Below are 19,669 nucleotides of genomic sequence, written 5' to 3' on the forward strand. Positions count from 1 at the left end.
TGTAATTTCAGCATGAGGCAAGTTCCCAGCAGCTTTGCTTTCTGGTTTGTTATAGTCTTGAAGTGTGGAAATGCCTGTTGAGAAGCATTTGAACATTAATTCCCTCCTCCTCTCTTTCTCAGCGTAGCCTGCGAAGTCGGTTACAAACTAATTAGCTAACATTAATATGTGCACTGCTCAAGGGGCTTAAAAACTTAATTTTCAGTGATGATGGAAGTGTCAGAGAAAATTGTTTGTTTGTTGACTTACATGAGAGTTAATGTAATTGTAGCTAAATGCTTTAATTCACTTATTTCTGAAACAGGATGGCTCATCCTCGTGGAGTAATCATATCTTAAATGTTTGTGTGTTTTTTGGTACCCCTTTTTTAATCTGTAGGTAACTCCATTGATTTCTCCTCCTTCCTCCAAGGTAACCAAGTAACTATAATGTAAAGCAAAGGTTTTTGCATTGGGTTATACTTTATTTCATATTAATGCCCAGCTGCTGCCTGACCAGCAGTCCATGCTGGCTCCATAGCAATGCAGCCCGGCATCGAAATGCCCATGTACCACTGCAACCACGGGATGTCAACCCATGGTTTTGGAAGGACGGGCGTGCTGTCCGTCCCCTTGACCGCAGCAAAATCACCGCGACTCCAGCTAGCGAGTTGCGAAGTCGGAGTTAATAAACCTTGCCGCGAGAATTTTATTATCCTTTGTTGACGTATCCTCGGCGTGGGCAGGGAGACCTTTTGGCATTTGATTAGATTGCGTGTTTGATGTAGTGCGCTGAGCCTTTGAGGGGATGTGTAAGAGGACTGAGTCACTCGAGCACTTTGCAGAAGTGACAGCGTTAAGAAAATTGGTCTGGAAGAAGGAGATGACTTTGTTCTGCTTTGGTGTCACCCTCAGTTTAGCCTTGGTTGGGGAGGGAGGCCGCCAGGTCGCTGAATCCGTGTTGGGGAGCAGCATCTCCAGCACTCTGCGTGGGAGAGCTGCGCCATTCTGCTTGGTGCAGAAAATACCAGCTAGTCTATTCTGTCCTCAAATCTTTTTTTTCCCTAAATATGTTAAATAATAGAATACAAATCAGTTTGTCTCCTTATCTTTACTTTTTGCCTCTCTCCGAGACACTGGAGCTGTTCTTCTCTTTTTCTGTTTAGATTTGCAGTCGTTTGGGAGGTCTTTGGGTTTTGGCCCATTGGACCAGTTTATCTTTGCCATGCAGGCAGGGTAGTGGTTCAAAACACACGGCTTATTTCAGAGTTTCCTAGCTTTTAACATTGGCCGTGGATGGCACTGAAAACACTCCTGCTAATATTGCTTACTGATAAGAGAGTGGAGCTTGGCGTTTCACGGTGATGCAGAAATACAGCCGTAGAAAGTCAGTTCAGTAGGAAGCCGGCTGTAGCTTTAGCTTTGCAGCGCCGTGCCAAATGCACGGGAACCTCAAAGGCTGCAATTGGAAATCCTCAGAGGACGATCATTAATCAGACTTGCTTGATCAAAATGAAATAACAGGTAGCGTGCGCTGCGGAAATCTCTGCAGCCAAAGTTCCTCTAAAAGCTCTCAAAATTGTTATCTCTTCTGGATGCACAGAATAGCTGTACTTCTAAAAACAAGAAGCTATAGATCTCGAAGGGGCTGAATTTGAGCAATACTTTGAAGGATTCAATCTACAGATTTTCTGATAAAAGCTATTAATGAGACTCTTGTCTCTCTTTTGCCTCTCTCACTTCTTAAAATTCCACCTTCCTTGACCTGGGCCAACGGACAAGACATTCCTGGTGGTATCTTGTTGGTGTTACGTGCCGTGGCATTAATATGTCCTGTCCATTGGGAATAGCTTGCTTCCTGCCTTGTGGGATCCTGTTTGCTTCTCTTATACTCTGCGTTAAACTGGAAGCTTATAAATGCCCTTTTTTCATTAGCACACTCATTTTTTCCCCTCCTTGCGTTTCCATTTTTCTTGAAAAATTGAAATGAAATACTCCTGTAAAAACTCACCTTCGTTACAAGTTCCAGAGAGTCGTTTTGGTTAACTTTCCAAAGCTGTAAGTGAAATCCAAAGCGAGTGGCTTTCCTCTAGGGAAGCCAGCATCCTTCCATGCCCAGAGACACCGGATCCCAATCCCGAACGGTGCCGGAGGCCTGTGCTCGTAAAACAGGCTCCGTAGGGGGCAATGGTTTAGATTGATGGTAGCAGGGTGGTTGCACAGAAACCACTGACTGGTTTATTACCGCAAATAAAATGGTCAAGCTCTTCGTGTCAGAAAACACGGCGTAGCTTATATTAATCAATTAACCCGGTAACCTGAATGGCTGTTTTTCTTTTGCATGAGAGCCTGCACTATTGCAAGAAAAGGAAACGGTTTCCCTAAACTCCCGTGGTTGTTTTTCTCACATCAGTAGTGCAGTGTTCATTCTGGATAACCCGTTACTCCATGCATATGAATTTAAAGAGTCACGGGTATGAAACATTGCTTTTCTGCAGTGTTTACTCCTGGGTCTACACCTGCAGTCCCTGTGCGCTATGAGATGAGCAACCTCAGTTGTCTTCCTTTCTCTTTGCCTTTTTTTTTTTTCTCCCTTCCTCTCCACCACGTACTGTCTACATTATTTATTGTCAGGTACCATTAGCGTCTGGTTGCAGCAAAACCTTCGGGCTTTGTTTCAACACTTCTCCTACTGTGATTGCTTTGACTTGTAATTCATGAAAGTTTTTCTCCTGATAGTGGCAGCAGAAGAAAAAAATCCATGCAAATGAAAGTTGTGCAAGTTCTCATTCGAGATTATAGTTAATTTGGTGCTAAATGCCTGTGGTGCGTTTCAGTACGCACTTCTTGGTGTGTTTTATTTTAAGGCTGTCAAACATTATGCCTTTAAGATCCTTTTCAGACAGAAGTGGTTAACAGTATTCCAGGTTGTCCTATTAAGCATGTGATCTAGAAACCAAAGCTTTGCTTGAAAGAGTATTCAGATTTGTTTTTAAAATCTCAGCAAATCATTAGAGAAAAGCATGGGCCAAGTTTGGGGATATCTTAACGGTAGCTGCGGCTGATTTCGAGTGACATGCTCCACATCCTGGCAAGGGAAATGCCACAACTTCTCCTTTACAGCATGATAAATGTCTGTCGATTAGAAGTTTGACAGGCTAAACAAACAGTGAAGGATATAGATATGCACAGGTTAGACATGCACAGTGTTTGCCCTGGGGCAAAGAGCAACTTTCTGGTTAAGGAGCAATTATTTCTCAAATTTATTCTGATTTTTTTTTTAGTGAATTTGCTTTGTAACATGACTTTTGCTGCAGCAGCAACCAGCCTAAGGAAAAGGATATTCTTCCTTAGGCCTTTGCTGCCTGGGTCATGGGCTGCTGGGTGAGAGAGACCTTTGGTTTTACCTGGGCTGGCTGCTGTCTTTGCAAATCAGAAAATGAAGGTGGTAACATCTCCGTCAGCGTTGCTTTTCCCGTCACTGGTGTTGCAGCACTCAGAGGCAGCTCTGCTTTCACGGCACTGCTCGGGATTTTATTTCTTGAAGCTACTGTTGACTTCAATAGGTGTCATGTTGCCGAATTGCACATTTTCCGTAGTAAACTAAACTTGCTTCAAAGAGCTGATAGTTTCTGGTTTGTAAGTCTTCTGGACATCTTCATCAGGACAGCTTGTTCTTTGATTTTATAGCCATTAAACAAAGCGCTTTATGATAGCTGAAGGGGACAATTGCGGGAACAACAACCCGGCAATCTGTTTCACGCTTGCTTTAGTTTGCAATCTGCCGGGGTGCTTTAAATATGCTAAAACTCCTTGGGTTCTTTTGCCCAAGTGTGAGGTCCACGCAAGTTTGCTTGCAAATGCTTGCTACATCTCCGTTTGTGTGAATTTATTGGCTTTGGGGGTTTTTTTTTGCTCTGTGACAGTATCTGCAATCTGCTCCAAAATACTTTTTTTTCAGTCCTTCAGAGATTAAGCAAAACTTTGTCATTTGCTGAAGCTAGTGAAATTTTGTTTTATTGGACTGAGAATCCTAGAAGCTATAGAGCCGTCCAGGCGTAGTTATATCGATGCTATCGTGCATCCCTGCCACCTTGCCTGAACTCCAGGGTTAGAGAGACGGTATCTCAGTTTTCTGAACAAAAAAAGAGCAAAAGGTGACTTGGCAGAGAGAAGAACACAGAAGATTTATGAGTTCCAGAAAATGATGATATACTTAGTTTTGCCCAAACGAGTTGCACTCTGGATAGCAGCTTCTTCCTTCTTGTGTGCTGTCCATCTTCCCTAGACTGCTGGAGGCACGGTGCATTTTGTGGTGTTTAGCACCTTTTTACTGCTATAAATAGTCAGATAGGGCTTGGAATTATCAAATTACCCAGTCTTAAAAGGGGAGGGGGGGTAAGTATGTAGGACATTTGAAAGTGTTTCCATCCAGCTTAATAAAACAGAGTATAGCTAGTAGTGTTGCAGTTAAGTAGTAATGGGAAGTGGGTAATGCTATGTGCTCCACAGCGTGTGAACTGAAGGGTTTAGTCAATACGCTGTACTTGAGGGAAGGAGAGAATGCTGTTTTTTTACTCAATATGCAAGGGGATATGTCTCTTCCCGTATTAAACAGGGGCAGGGAGTCGCATCACACCCGTTGCTTCTGGGAATTAGGGTTATGGCTTCTGCAGCCAATTACCGGTTGTGCAGCTTGCTGCTGGTGTTAGGGATTAGCCACTGAAACCAAAGAGGAGCGTGTCCGCAGCTAAAATTGAAATGCTCTTTCCAGCCTGGCCGGATAGGAAGTGTCATTTCTCGTGTTAAAAAGGGAGCTGCATCATCATGCTTAAACGCATTAAGAGCACAGTAAAAGATGTCCTGTGTCATGAGGGCTCCCAAAGATTTACCCAGGAAAATGTTTTCTATTTTAATAAAACATATCACAGCAAGGACATGTGCGTAGCTCGCTGCATTTGCTGCGTTCAGAAAGGAAGCAAACAGTAAAAAAGATGATTATTCAGTAGCCACCTGACAACATTTTGCTAGTAGTGTTATAAAAATATCAGACACTTTCTTAAGGTGGTTAACTGCCAGATATTGATGGTTTAATTTTAAAGGTGTTCTCGCAAATCCTATGAAGTTGTCGTATGCCACAGAGAGATGATGACCAGCAACTAGGTTTTGCCAGCTTGAGGAGTTACAGCTTCATGGAAACTTCAGCAGATGTGGTTTACTTGACAGATGAGTTGGGCTAAGACTGTACTGCTTAGCTCAACTCACAATAACTTGTTACGCTGTCGTGATGGGGTTGTCTACAATTATCTCTTTGCGCCCTTGAGCCTATTAAAACAGCAGGAGGTTATTTTTTCCATATTCATGGCTATCCCTTTGTATTGGGTAAAACCCCTTCGATATGCATTTCCTACTCTTTGTGCTGGAGCAACCTGGTGACAATATTTTTCTGTTTATTAAATTAGCAACTGCTGCGCGAGATGCAACAGATGGCAAGTCGCCCCTTTGCCTCCATCAACGTTGCCTTAGAAACAGATGAGGAGCCGCCTGATCTCATTGGAGGAAGCATAAAGGTGAGAGCTGGTGCTTTAGGATGGTCCTTGCCGCAATTACTTGCTGATGCTCGTTTTAAACCATGCTTAATGCAACAATGCAAACTCTGCTATTCATTACATGCCTATAAGAAACTGTAGGTCTCGGAAACCCATCAGATCTTGTTTTCACTTAATTTTATCCCTTCAGGTATGCCTTTACAACTTCGGGGTTTAGATAAAAGTAATATTGTTTGTAGAGTATGACATTTTTTCGCTTGCCTTGTTAGTTTTTATGCCTTGTAATAGAGAAGAATGCAGTTTTACACAGCAGAACATTTGGCTAGAAATAGCTATAGGGGCTGCAAATAGAAACATTTTTCTGCGATCTCGCAGAGCAAAGAGGAATATAGTTGTGTCTGTGCCCTGTGACAGTCTCAACATATTTCTCAGTATGAATATGTTCCGATGCATCTTGTGATGCACAAATAGCGTGGAGAAATCGTTGTCTTACACCAACCTGGTATGTTCTTGGACGCAGCATGTAGTAGGTTTGGGAAAACCATATTTAAAAGGAGAATAGAGAGTCAAAAGATGTTTTTAGTGTGATGCTTTCACTAGTAGACTTGTATACTGAAAGAAAAAGTTAAGAACCTGAGACCCTTTCGTCCCAAGACGAATGATTCCTATGATTGCCCTGTATCTGAGTGCTTCCCAAATTTATCATCGTTACCTCTCTCTCTGAAGTCAGGATATTCTGTCCCTTTTTGCAGATGTGAACCCCGGTCGTAGAGGAAAAAAAAGCAAAATTTGCAAAGGCATCCATTAATTTGGGTTAATGGAGTGACTGGACAAATGAGCTGATGGTGCCCCTGGGCCCTCTCGCCTAGGAGGTTCTGGGTGGCTGCAATCCCCCTTGATTTCCATTTAAATCCGGAGCACTTCGTTTTCCTGAGGTTTTTATAATTTCTGTATTTTGTTAGGGGGATGATAGATATTGGAAATCATAAGCCGCTAATGGTTCACCGAGACCTCCTTTGAAATATGTGCTTGTAAAATTGGGCTATCGCTCAGCAAATTGGAATGGGCTTCGTTGCCCCATCAAGGAGGCCACGCAATGCGTGTGGACATTGCCATCAGGGTGGAGGCATATTTGTGAGGCTGCCATTCGGGACTGATGTTTCTGTGGGCTGCAGGATGTCTGTTTGGTGGATTATTTGTTGACTCGAGCCTTTAAAGCTGTCAATTCAACAACTCTGTGAACACTGAAGTATTTTAAGGGATATACAGCAGCAATATACTACGAGGATATAAATACTGGTGGAGTAGTGTGATGGATGGGCTTAATTTCATCAGGGTACTATCAGTGTATTTATAATGATGTTGCTTACTTTCACCTGTTGACCTATTTCATATAGGGACCACATACTTAATTACAGATGTTTGTCTTGGTAGTCTAAGGAAAAAATTGTCAGGTTGCTGACTCTCTGTGGGACTGCTCTTTAAAAAAAAAAAACAGTAATGCTGAAGGAATAAGGCTGCAAACAGTATGAGAAGAAAGTCCTCGTAGAACTCAAAACATAGTTTAAAAAGTCCCGGCTGGTATGAATTATTAAAATTCTTCTATAACTTTTTGCAGGCTGACCTGAGTTTGCAGGCTGCAGTCTGACCTAAATTGACATTAATGTGGTGGGAAGGAGGGATGGAGGGAGAGGAAAACTTTGTCTCTGTACTTGCCACTTAAATGGAAAAACTAAGTGTCAGTAAGTTGAAAGCTGTATGAAACCAGCTGTCCTGCAGGCATTTCCCCTTCCCCCCTTTTCATTACATAATTAATTTTCTAGACATAAGCCAACCAGAAGCACCTCTCCTGTAGGATTAGGCCAAAACAAAGCTATCCCAAACTTTCTGATCTCTCTGAGAATTTGGTCTGCAAAACTATAGAGAAGATACCAACTTTGGATGTCTAGTCCCTGACTGGAGTGTTATTTTTCTTCTTGTTCGGCTTGCAATGCGTCGCCTTTTTTTCATTCGGGCTTTGTTGTTTGCTTTCTCCTCTCTACCTCTCTGCTGCTTGTTTTCTTCTCGGTTTCTTCTTTGATTAGAGGAATGTTGAACTCTCACTTTTGAAGTATTTCCACAGATAGCAGTACAGGCAGGATTTCATCTTTCTCTCACTCGCAGCTCAATTTCTTTGCTTCCCTGCGCCTGCCGTCGTCGTCCATATCTCACTTGTCTGACCTCCTGGAGTTACTCGGACTGATGGAGAAGCCGTTTTTAAGCATAATGAGCGAGACGGTGGACAGATGTCCTTTTCTCAGATCCAGAAATTGCTACCAACTGCTAATTACTCTCTCAGCTGATATGTCAGCAAGGCAGTTCATACAAACATTTCTTAATCCACTTTAGGCAGAAATGAAGCAGTCTAATTCAGACAAAGAGCAAGAAGTGTTTACAGTGACCTGAAGCCGATTAGGGAGCATTCAGGTGGGGTGTTGTGCCAGCAGGTAAGGTATCTGCTGGTAGACATGGATACAGAACAAGGATGCTTTTCTATGACAAGGAGAGTAGCTAAAATTTCAGATTTTTTTTTTCTTAATTGTATCTAGCAGAATTTGGATAGGGGAAGGAAGTAGGTAAAAAAAAAATCTGGAATCTTTTGGCAAAGTTGAATTAGCCTGGAGAAGAGAGCAGGTGAAGGATGCCTGTGGCTTGTGAGGAGCTTGGGGAATTACACTTCTGAGATGATCCAGGCTGTAGAATAAAGTGTTGGATGCTGCATGGAAATGAATGTTACTAGAAAGGAAAAAGTAGTCCGAATGCTTATGGGGTCCACTTCTGGTTTTTTTTCTCCTTTTCCACTTGAATGGGATAAAAACCCTTAGCAGGAGGCAGATGCAGGAAGATGGGCTGGACTGATTCAGAGATGTGGATCTGCATTTTCCTTTTTGTTTTGCATCTATTCTGCTTTATCTGTTTATCTGTTCCTTAATCGTTAGCCAAGGAGAGAGTGAAGAGAAATGTCGATAAGCTGTTGGACTGTAAGCTGGTAGCTCTACCATTCGTTGTGTCAATAATTTGAAAGCTCTCATTTTCAAACAAGAAACACAGACTTGTGTTATCATAAATGCATTGATGTTTTTCTTTCCCTATGTGAATCAGAGCCTTTGGTTAATAACAACTGTATTCGAGGGTTACAAAGGAGAAGTGGAAAATGGGATGCCTTGTCTGCAAGAGATTAATTCCCTTTTCCATTGTGCATAGCCAGTTGGCAGCCACTGTCAAGCTAGTTCCATCCTAAGCTAATGTTTTCCAGCTGGACAGTATTAGAACTATGTTTTCAATTAGTATTTTTCCTGGGGTACTTAGAAGTAATAGAAAGTGATTTACCTGCAGGGAAACTATTCTTATTAGTCTGCATCTAGGCAATACATAACTAGCTGCTTTGGTTTATTTCCCATTCAACAAATACCCGGTGGATCACAAATCCACCACTAAATTTGCGTAGTTATTACAAAATCCATAGGCTTTTCTCTGCAGCTTTTTGAGAGTTCTGGTGTGCTGCATGTTGCAATTTTTCTAAGAATATTTAACATCCCTGCGCATGTGGGACTCGTGCAAGTGTCTGAACCTCAGCCACTTCACCACAGGCTTTTTTAGGTCTTGTCATCTAATTGATATAAAGAGAGTCTTGTAGCCCTTCGCAGTGATTTTTAGAAGAAGCTTTTCTGAGAAGTTGGAAAAAGTATGGTTTTGACATTGATTTCTGGGTATTTTAAAGTTGGTAACAGCTGAAACTAATGCTCACAGATTCCTGGGATAAACATCCATGCAGAAGTACTTAGCTTGAGCAAACACCTACAGGATCAACAATAAAATTGTTGCATTAGAAAAATTCATCCTTAAGTCAGACAAAATTGTCTTGGAAGCTTTCAGAGGATTTGAAAATTACTCTCATAAAACAGGATTTGCCTAGCAGGGCTGATCTGTAGAGTGTTTAGGGATCCGATGTGAGAAGCCGGTGCTAAGGAATGATTAGCTTTGCATCCGTGATCAACAGGCTATCCACGTTTGTAGATGCCTAAACGAAGTGAGACACGTATTTGGTCAGGAAAATCGTTCTGAAGTTCGTTCAGTGTGTTCTCTACCTTTCCGTGGACGTGCATTTAAATCTGCTGTTTTAGGCTTCTAAGGGCGCAGCGGTTTCACTGCAAATTCTTAATAAGACGTCGGGTCACCAATCCGGCTGATTCCTTATAAGCAGCAGAAAAATTGGTGGAAGAACAGCGTCTTTGGCAATTAATTTGCTTTGTTATGGAGTGGAGCGCTGTCGAGTGGTCTGAAGACTGCCTGCAGATCCCATCTGTTCAGAAAGCCACAGAGACGTGGCAGTGGGCTGCTTTCGAGTGGGCAGGGGATCCCACAGGCTCGTATGCTCCGTCTGCTTGTGTTTCACATTCGAGTGGAGCCCTCGTGAAATTTCTGTTAGGTCGCAATGCAGCTGCAGCCATCAGCAATGAGAAGAAGAGTGAGTAGTTGGAAGTCCTGTACCAAAGCGAGGTAGATTTTGGGAAGCTGTAGGGATGGATACCGCTGTCGTGAGGGATCGTTCGAACTGCAGCATCGTCCAGCTCCATCGCTTCTACAATGTGACTTCATCTACGTTTTTACGTGTAGCTTTGAACTCTACCACTTTGGGTGCTTTTGTGCAATGAGAGAAGGTCAGTGAAGAGCAGCTAAGGACCAAGGACCTGGTAGTTTTTATGTTATGTTATGTTATGCTGTTTCGGTTGTCCTGCTTGGCAGCTCTTCTCTCCTCTTACTTCGACTGTTATTGACCTGTTACTACTCCATCAGATGTGCTGATAGACCTGCTTCTGTGATCCTCTACCGTCCCAACATACTTTACTTAAAAGCAGTCATGTTGGCATAAGCATGCCAGTCACTAAGATTTCTGTTTGACCGTTCAAGCTGAGTTAGGGGCTGTGTGCAAGCAGGCAGGTTTGAAAGGACGGCAGACTTTAAAGCACTTGTGAGCTGTGATATAAAAGAACTCTTAAGTAGAAATTACCACGCTGTTGAGTAGCGTTGGATGGGGATGGAGCAAGTTAGGACTTTTCAGAGGTGATACAAAAAAGCCAAATTGGAGAGATGCTCTTTGAAGACCTTTGAAAGGATGACAGTTGGAGGAAGGGGATGAAATTAAGGGGGGAAAACATAAGCTGAATGATTGTAATCTGATGTGGCGTTTCCTGTAGATGGGTCACACACAGCTTTTGAGTCCAGAAAGGCTGGTTTTATTTTGCCCTAATGCAGGCTGTTCAGAACCGTTACAGTTTGCCTCCCGAAATGCATTTTAATTTCTGGTGCATTATTTCTGGATTTTCTAGCACTCACTAGTTCTAGGAACTTTTCCCTGCATTAATACTAAGGCATTCAGAGACATGTCAGTACATAGCCGTCGCCTTGCTTTTGGGGAAAAAAATCGCTTCGGCTTGTGCGATGCGCCCCGTGAACGCGAGCGGATGGTGGGATCACCGCCGTCGCCGTGCGGAGGAACCCACAACGAGAAGCAGCATCCCTGCTCACCCTTTATATTTGGGGTTAATTCTGCTGGTGCCACCCCGCTTCCTAATCCGTAGCGAAGGGAGCGATGCCCTCTGAGCGAGTGCTGCGCCGGATGGAGCTGCCCATGGGAAGAAGGGAGCCATTACCGGAGCGGCTGAGGTGCGTAAAACCGATTCAAATTTGATGTATTCAGGCTGTGATCTGTGCTGCGAAAGCAACAAAAACACCTGATAAAACCTTCACCTAATGAATTATTTCCACCTAATTCATGCTGTGGTTTTGTTTTCCCCACTAAATTATGTGCTATGGGAACACTTTGGCCACCTCTACCTGCATAGTAAATATTTGGAAAAGACCTATCTTGAGATCACCCGAGATGTTTCTTAAGCCAGCCTTAGAGTTGGGGAATATTTGGCTGGTAATTGGATGGAGATATAACTACTCTTCGATTTGAAGACTAAAGTTTTCAGCAGAATGAGCCGTGATTTTAGCTGATAAAGAGGAATTTGCTGCAGGGAGAAGAAACGGTGCAAAGCTCCCTACCAAAGGTGAGGTGGTGTTTAAGCTCTTTTTTTCCCCCTGGCACAAATGAATGTCTTTCTGATTGAAATACTAATCATTCCAGGAGCTTCTCAAAAACATTTTAGGGCACCTATTTGCATTCCTTTATGCCAAGTAGTTGTTTTGTGTGTCTTGCGTTTGCAGTCTTCATGTGACTGTCCCACTGCATTCTTCACTTGCACATTTTCATGTAAAAAAGCAGCCAAATGGTTGAAAAGACCAACCAAAAGAATTCTGCCTTTTCACTCATCCAAAATAAATTTCCACCCTTTGCCTTATATATTTTGCCCAGATTTTATAGTCGTGGCCTTGTCCATCGCCTCCCCTCCCTGGGGCATCTGCCGGGAATTGAAAAAGAAACGCGAGCGTTGGCTTACCTGAGTGGAAAAGCTGAAAGCAGTGGCATGAAATTTTGTCATTTCAGGGTGACTGGTTTTGAAATGCAAACATGGCTGTTGGAAGCTTTTCCTTCCCTTGGAGCCTGTGCCCACGTGGGGCTGCTCTGACAATTTGCACTTTAAAATAGTAGTTGTCCAGCGCGGCTGGCTCTAACTCTGCGTGCTGTTAGATTGGTTCGTGCACGTGCTCCCAGTTAACCCAGGGCACTCGGATCGGTACTTGCAACTGGAGACTCTTAGCAATCATCCGAAGGCTCGAACATGATTTTTATTTACTACTTCACGCGCAGCAGGCCAGTGCTGTGGCCACGCTGTGAGCAATTCGTTCCCCAGCCCGTGTCAGTCCCAAGGTAGATATCACGGACAAGGTAAATATAAATTTTTAATCTAGGCTCATTTGCCGCAAATTATTGCAGGACGCTCATTCATCTCTATCTTGGAGGACACACGTATTGCCCTGGTAGTATGGTTTTTAAAACTTAATACTCTTTTAATAGAAAATTGCTTGTAACTTATTTTTACGAATGTTCAGTCAGCTGTTAATGGCACAAATTAAAAACTTGCAAGTGCAATTTCACCCTTTTTCTACACAGTTAAATCGCTTGAAGAAGTGAAATCAAATAATAAAGTTAAACTGTTGCAATAATGTGCCTCCTCTCTCCCCCACGCCATAGGATTTTTGCTTTATTTTAATTTCCTTACTGGAAATTGAAAATCATGTAGGAGTTATTTGATCAAACCACAGAAATATGTTTTCTTGTTGGGGGAAAAAGTCTCTATAGTATTTTTTTTTTATACATTTTGAAAAGCAGTATGCTTGCAATGTATTATAGAACCTAAATAAAATTGATGTTGTGTTTTTTAAATTACACAGAATATTTATTGCTCTAGTTATTGCTTTTATGTGACATACTGTTAACCTTTAGAGGTGTTGAAAGTGAGCTGCATAAACAGAAATAATTAGGTGAAATAAAAAAGAAACGTTTGGGTTGAGCATGACACAACGCAACTTGATTGTCAGGTGCATTAGGCTGTGAAATCATCTCCCAAAGGAGCTGATGGTACACACCACACCTGGGTCACTTAGAAATAGCCCAGATAAAGTACTGGGAAATGCCCTGTTTTTGTAGAAAATACTGCTGTAGGAGGCAGACTAATTGGATGACCTGCTAAGTCTCTTACTGCTTTTAACTTCTATAATTGTTCGAGCTTTCCACATATTAAGTACATATCAAAACTCATAAACAACTGAAATTGCTTGGCTTTTTAGTGTTGTTTTTGGCCAGTAAAGTCATTTATGGAAAATTGCTGAAACCAGATTTTCAGTACCTCCGAGAACAATAGGGTTGTGTCACCACTTAATAAAATACTATCTTTATATTTTCATCCCGAAAGAGGCTGTTGGCGGTTTCCGAGTGCTGCCTAATGCCGAACTCGTGACCACGCTCCCCAGTTGAAAGCCAAATACTTCAGCACGCCTTCCTGGTGGTACACGTTGCCCATTAGAAGTGTGCTTAAATAAATGCATGCAATGGACTGAGAGGTTTTTGCTGCGTTTTTTTTGGTCTTTCCTTGGCATTTGCACTACTCTGGCTCCTCGGGTTGTTTTTGAGCGATGTTTCCATTGACGGTAGCTCTGCTGCCACGGATGATCAGTGGAAGTCCATTGCGGGAGAAAGGTTCAGGTTTTCAGCGGTGCAAAACTGTCATTCCAGCGTAGTCATGCTATTTCCTTTAAGGGCAAGTAGTAGCTTTAGGGAAAGGAGCCTGACTGATAGACCAGGAGGCTGCGGTCGTCTGTTCGTAGCACAAACACATCCAGGGCGACATAGCTCCTTCTTCACTGCCACCCATCCTGGTGGTGACCAGGCGGGAGCTGGTCTCCTGCCTACAAACCTCGAGTTGCCTCCAAGCCTGTTAGCTGGGGACAAGCTTGCGCTGTATTTTGCGATTCGAGGGCACAGTTCCTTTCTGACGGGCTGTCGGACGGCAGTTTGGCTAGCGCGAGCTGTACCCACCGAAGAGGGGATCCTTCCGTCCCATTAGCTGCCATCTGTGGCTGCGCGGTCAAGCAGCTGGGCTCTGCTCTCCCCTCGGTCCCCGCTCCCCGTGCGGGATTCGGGCTTTTTAGACACCAAGCGAAGCAGCCATCGCGTGCCAAGTGGCTGAGGGATGCACCTGATTTGCATAGATTTGAATAATGTGTGCTTTATTGTGCCATTAAGCCTTCAATAAAAAGGAATTGCTTATGTAATTCAACAATGGGTTTATCAAAACACTCCAAATGAAGGTCTCCGGCAGAGGCTGGTTTTAACCCTCTGATGAATGGTGTTACAAACTTTGGAGAGCTGTGTAATTTTTTTTTTAAGTGGGCAATTAGAAGCCAGCTGGCAGGCTGAAGCACAAGCAGTCATCATTGCCAGGAAGAAGATCTGACCTCTGGTTCCCGAGTCCGCTCTGGACCTAATTGTGGAAAAGCAGCTCGGATCTGCAAGGAGAGCATGGAGAAGCTTAGCGCTAGCAGGGGCGACCAGCTGCAGGGGTGGGAAAGGGAAGGAGACGCAAGCTCTTCTCGGGTCTCCACATGAAACAAAAACGTGCTGAAGCCGTCTGGTTTCTCCGTTATCCGTTTTGCTATGTGTGTGGTGGTAGCACCTACCTAGGTCATGTCACAACACAAGCAATCGCGTGTTGGGCCCATGACAAGGCCAGCTTGGAGGTTTTACCCAATGCGGGCGAGAGCTGCTGTGAAGATGTCCATTAGGTTGCTGTTTGAAGTATCCGTGTGTCTGTCTCCATGTCCGTACGGTCCCCGGGCTCCAAAGCTGGGTTGCTATATATCTCATCAAGGTCTCAGATGCTCTTCGCTACCAGCTGACCTTTGGCTTGCATCGAATCGGGCATTCCTGTCTCCTGGCATGTGAGTCACTTCATCAGGCTGGGCTTTGTCTCTTGGCCCAGCTCGCACAAGCGCGGCGATGAGATGTGTATGAGTCACAGTTCAAAAAGCAGGTGCCTGAGCTGGCACTGTCAAAAATAAATTTGCAGGACTTTATTCTGCAAGCCATTTTAGCCGTTATTAACTGCCACTTGTCTCAGAAAAGCAGTTGTCTTTGGGCACTAGACCATTTCCCCCCATCCTAGATTTAAGATCAGGATTAGCTGAAACAAGATGATCTTGTCCTTCTAAATTAGCCTGCAACTGCCTGGCAGATTGGGGATGCATCAGTAGAGAAAATATATGTCCTTGGTTTGCACGATTAATGGAAATAAAGGCCTCCATGCAGTGAAATATTAACTTTTTTTTTTCTTTTAACTAAAGCTCAGCCCTTCTGAACAGGTTGACGAGGGAAGGGAGGGATCGCAGAGCTACGTCCTCTGCCTATCCATGGAACAGTTGCTTAGATTAAAAATTCATTGCGGCGTGAGGATCAGGCTCATCCCTGTGAAATAACGTTGAACTCGAGGTAGCTGCGTGTGGCCGGGGTCTCTGCTGTCTCTCGTTCAGGGGACGGCACCGGCTGCCTGGTTATATTAGGTATTCTTTCAGCTCCCGTGACACTCTTCATGGGTCGAAGTGGGATCAGGAGAGTGGAGAGGAGGAAAACGTGTGACCTTGAGTAATGAAATAAAAATAAAAATCCCATAGAAAATGAAAGATCATGCCCATAGGGACTAATAACAAGAGTTTCTGCTACAAGCTGAGGGTTCATTAGCTGGAAAGGGCAGAGGAGGAGAAAGGATCCTGCTTGGGGCTGAGAGATGAGCTAAATTACCTTCAAAGTCCCTTCCAGCTCTGTGGCTGTAAGCTGTATAATGCACTTTATTTTCTCTTACCTTTTTAGGACATGCGGGGGAATCAGGATGGTATTGATACCTTTGCAGAGGTTGTGGCAAGGCTTGAAATAGTACATGCCTCTCTGGACCACCCGTGGTCCGGAGCAGTGGGAGAGGTGCAGAGAGGGACCATCGGGAGACCTGGCAAACAGAGCGCTTGTGTGCAGAGGAGAAATCAAGAGCTTTGCTCATGCAGATAAGCCAAGCGAAGGCCAAGACGTTGAGCAGGGTGTAGCCCAGGGAGAGGGTGAAAGCACGGAAGAACATGAGCTGGCTGAATAAATTTAGGTGGGAAGGAAATTGGGTTAGAAGAAAGTTCCTGGTCTCAGAGCAGTGCAACTTGGGAGCAGTGAGTCTCCAGAAGGGTCTCGCAGAGGTGACAGCGCAGGCAGAAAGTGTAACTGCTTTTGAAAGAGAGCATCACTGTTTTCTGCGCAGTCACCTGCGTTAGGGAAGGGCTGGATTCGGTGACCGAGAGAATTGCTTTGCAGTCCCGTGTTCCCGCGTCCTGGAGGAAGGCGAGCGTGCTGCCAAGCATCGCCGCGCCGTTACGGAGCGCGAGGTTTCATTTGAGCCGAGCGGCGTTTAACGTTTTGTGCTGGAGGACGGAGCAGAGTTGCAGGAGCGTTGTCATTAAACCAGGAGGAGTTAAAAGAATACATTAAAGTGAGTTTATAGGAGATAATCTCTTCCTGGCTCTTCCTTCATGCTGTTTCTCCCCCGCTACTCTACTGTCTTATTCTCTCCATCTTTGCTCACTTCTGTCAATGCTGAGGATGAGAGCAAGTGCTTGTTTTGATGCCAAATCCCTGTTTTATTAGAGTGGAGTAAGCACGGTAGCTGGCTCTCTCTGAATGGAAATAAACTTTGCGCTCGGTGCATCCTCGCCATCATAAGCTGGAAGTCTGCGTACCGTATTTTGCAGTTGCCTTCTCTGCTCTCTCCATTACCCCTGGTAATTGAGTCGCTGTGGAATATAGCACAGGGGGATGCTTGGTTGCTTCGTGGGAAAAGAATTATTTTGAGTTTGCTCCCTTCGCTGGGGGTGGAGAGAAGATGTAGAAAGCTGCAGTCATAAACAAGGCAGGCTGCAGCTTTATTGTTATAGTCTGTAGAATACGTATTTATCTACCTTGCACAGACTAACAAATCGTTGTTGCAATCATTATGGTAAATATGAGATATGGAAACAGTTTTAAGTTTCATTTTGCTTGCTGTCGTCGCCTTTTTTTTCTTCTTTTTTATTGAACAGCAGTAATTTAATTGCAGTTTGACTCCTGTTCCTCTTTTCCATGTTTTGTGTTGTATTGAGTTTCTGTTGCGCATTTAAGTACAGTGGTGCAATTTTATGCCTAATGAAAAATGCAATAATTATTTCATTAATACCAGAGTACAGTTTGCCCATAATCAGCGAGAAATTAGAAAGCACTGAGTGTATCGGATCAAGTAGTTTTTCTCAGCTGTTTGGCTTGTGTGAAACAGTGGAAGACACTCGTTCATACCTGTGCTCACAGACTTGCATTCTCAACTGAGTGCTGTGACATTCCCCCCCCCCCCCCAAAATATTGAGCGGGCATAACTGTGTGGGATCAGGGCCTGACTCAGTTAAGAGTACATCTTAGTTTCCGTGCTGTTTGCTTTTGAAAGGCCATTGAGCATGTCGCCTCTTTTTTTATTTTTTCTTTCTACTAGCACACGCCACTGAAATTTGCTGTTGGTCATTCAAATACGATCTTTGCTATTAAAAAAGAATGCGATGGGGTGGGGAGGGGGGTGATTTTGTTGGACGCCGAAGGTCAGCAAGGTGCCCCTTCCTGCTGATCCCCTGGAGGGGAAGGTGTCTGGCTGCCTCTTGTATCTTTATAGTTGTCAATGCACGTTTTATCTGAAAATCTTGTTTCATGCTCGTGTTTGTGATATAAGTGTGAAATGTTCATATTCAAAGTAAACAGGCTTCAGTAATGCATGTGAGAATAATCACTCTTAGGGTAATACCCACGTCACTGAAACCTGATGCAGAGCCACAACCCACTGATCCTTCCAGTCCTCTACTTTTCTTTTTTCTACTTTTCAATTTAAAAAAGGACAGCGTAATCCAGTAGACCTAACAACATTGTCCAGAGCAATCTAGGAGACCCCTGGAGATGGAGCACACTTTGGTGGATAACAGAGATAAAAGATGAAATTGGGGGGGGGGGGGGGGAACAGCTTGAAGCTAACGAGAATGAAATAGAGAATGGTTTGGGGGGAAATATGCTGCACAGTGTTAAGGCATACGGTGCTGTAAAGGTGTCATGTGGAGTTAAACTCTTGAAATGGAAGTCGAACCATCAAATCACAGTGGTCATACCTGCTAATATTTGTGATATGCTGCCATTGTGTTTGAAGATAGAAACTTAATCCCATTGTTTAGCTTAAGCTGCTCCTTCGTTATTGAATTTCGGGAGAAATACAAGCCATGTGCCATGCTTGACTTTTCTTAATAGCGAGATTTTATTAAGTAAATGTATTTTTTTATGACGACTACGGTTCTGATTGTTAGTAACATTTGTTTTAGCTGTGCTAGCTATGTGCTGGACACTCGCCAAGCGCAGAAACATGGTTCATGCCCTGGAGCTTGTACGATCTGAATAAGATGAAGCTGGGGGAAGAGGGAGGGTGTAATGCGCTGTCTAACACTTGTTCCTCTTTCCTTCTTTGTTTGCTGCAGACTGTACCAAAGCCTATAGCACTGGAGCCCTGCTTTGGTAACAAAGCAGCCGTTCTCTCCGTGTTTGTGCGGTTGCCCCGGGGACTTGGGGGTATACCACCACCAGGACAGTCAGGTGAGGAACGTTCCTATCTCTCTTGGCTCAGTATTAGCTTTTGTGCTCCTTCCTCAACCTTAGAGATTGGCATTAGTTTCAGTCTTCATCCCACAGTAAGAGGTATACTGCAGCTTGTGTGGATGTGCTCAAGTTATTTTAAAGTAGCTTGCTTGGGTCTTCCTAGCTTCCAACCTGAGTTTTGATTCAGTCTGTTGCATCAGCTGAGGGGCTGTGCTGCTGCAGCACTGATAGGAGCCGAGCAAGATATAAGCCGAGCTTACAGCTATCTCCAATGCATCTGCCTGCACGTCTGACATTTGGATTAGACTTTGTTATGGCTAGGGAAAAAAGGTGACCTGGTACAGACAAGAGTTCTCAATAGGCATGTATAAAAGTAGCTTGTCTCCCAGGATATTCTCTCCTTTCCTGGCTCCATCCATGGAGAAAGAGACAGTCTTTCCAAAGCATGCATGCCCTGCTCTTAGTAGCTCCAGACATTAGTTTCCTCTGTCTGGCTTAAGGTCTCCCCTCTTCCCAGCCCCTTCTCACTTAACCTTTCTTGTAGAGAGACATCATCTCCTGGGCAGTTTGTGGTGTAACTGGAGTTTCTCCAGAGCCTGCTGAGCATGGTGGAGCAGAAGGTCTTAAAAGAGCATTAGTTGGGTTTGAGAGGGGATGGTTTGGCTGGGAGCTGTATTGGACTAAATCCCAGATGGCCAGTGGTGGTTTGCCTATGGATATGCCAGGAGGAGACTGCGGAGAGGACTGATGTCTGGGAAGTGCACTGAAACCTCCATGTACAGGTGCTTCAAGGATTTATTCTAGCACATCCACTGGTGCAGATAAAGACGCCTCCCTTTAATATCATGAGTTTCATGTCCCTTAATTCCTCCAGTTTTTATTTCCAGCATTTTTTTATGGCAGTTGCTTTCAACAGAGCATGCAGCATTTAAAAGCTGCCAGCGTTTAATCTTTAAACCAAAATGCTTTTC

At 43.9% G+C, this 19,669-nt stretch overlaps 1 protein-coding gene across 1 annotated transcript in view; it reads left to right on the forward strand.

Annotated features, from left to right (window-relative positions):
* Positions 1–19,669, forward strand: part of ATRN (attractin) — a 149,125-nt gene that overhangs the window by 124,422 nt on the left and 5,034 nt on the right. Inside the window, exons 27-28 of the mRNA XM_026121801.2 lie at positions 5,441–5,548; positions 18,581–18,695. Coding sequence (XP_025977586.2) covers positions 5,441–5,548; positions 18,581–18,695 — 223 coding nt within the window. The remainder of the gene's footprint in view (positions 1–5,440; positions 5,549–18,580; positions 18,696–19,669) is intronic.

This window comes from Dromaius novaehollandiae, chromosome 4 (assembly GCF_036370855.1).
Source record: "Dromaius novaehollandiae isolate bDroNov1 chromosome 4, bDroNov1.hap1, whole genome shotgun sequence".
Taxonomy (NCBI): domain Eukaryota; kingdom Metazoa; phylum Chordata; class Aves; order Casuariiformes; family Dromaiidae; genus Dromaius; species Dromaius novaehollandiae.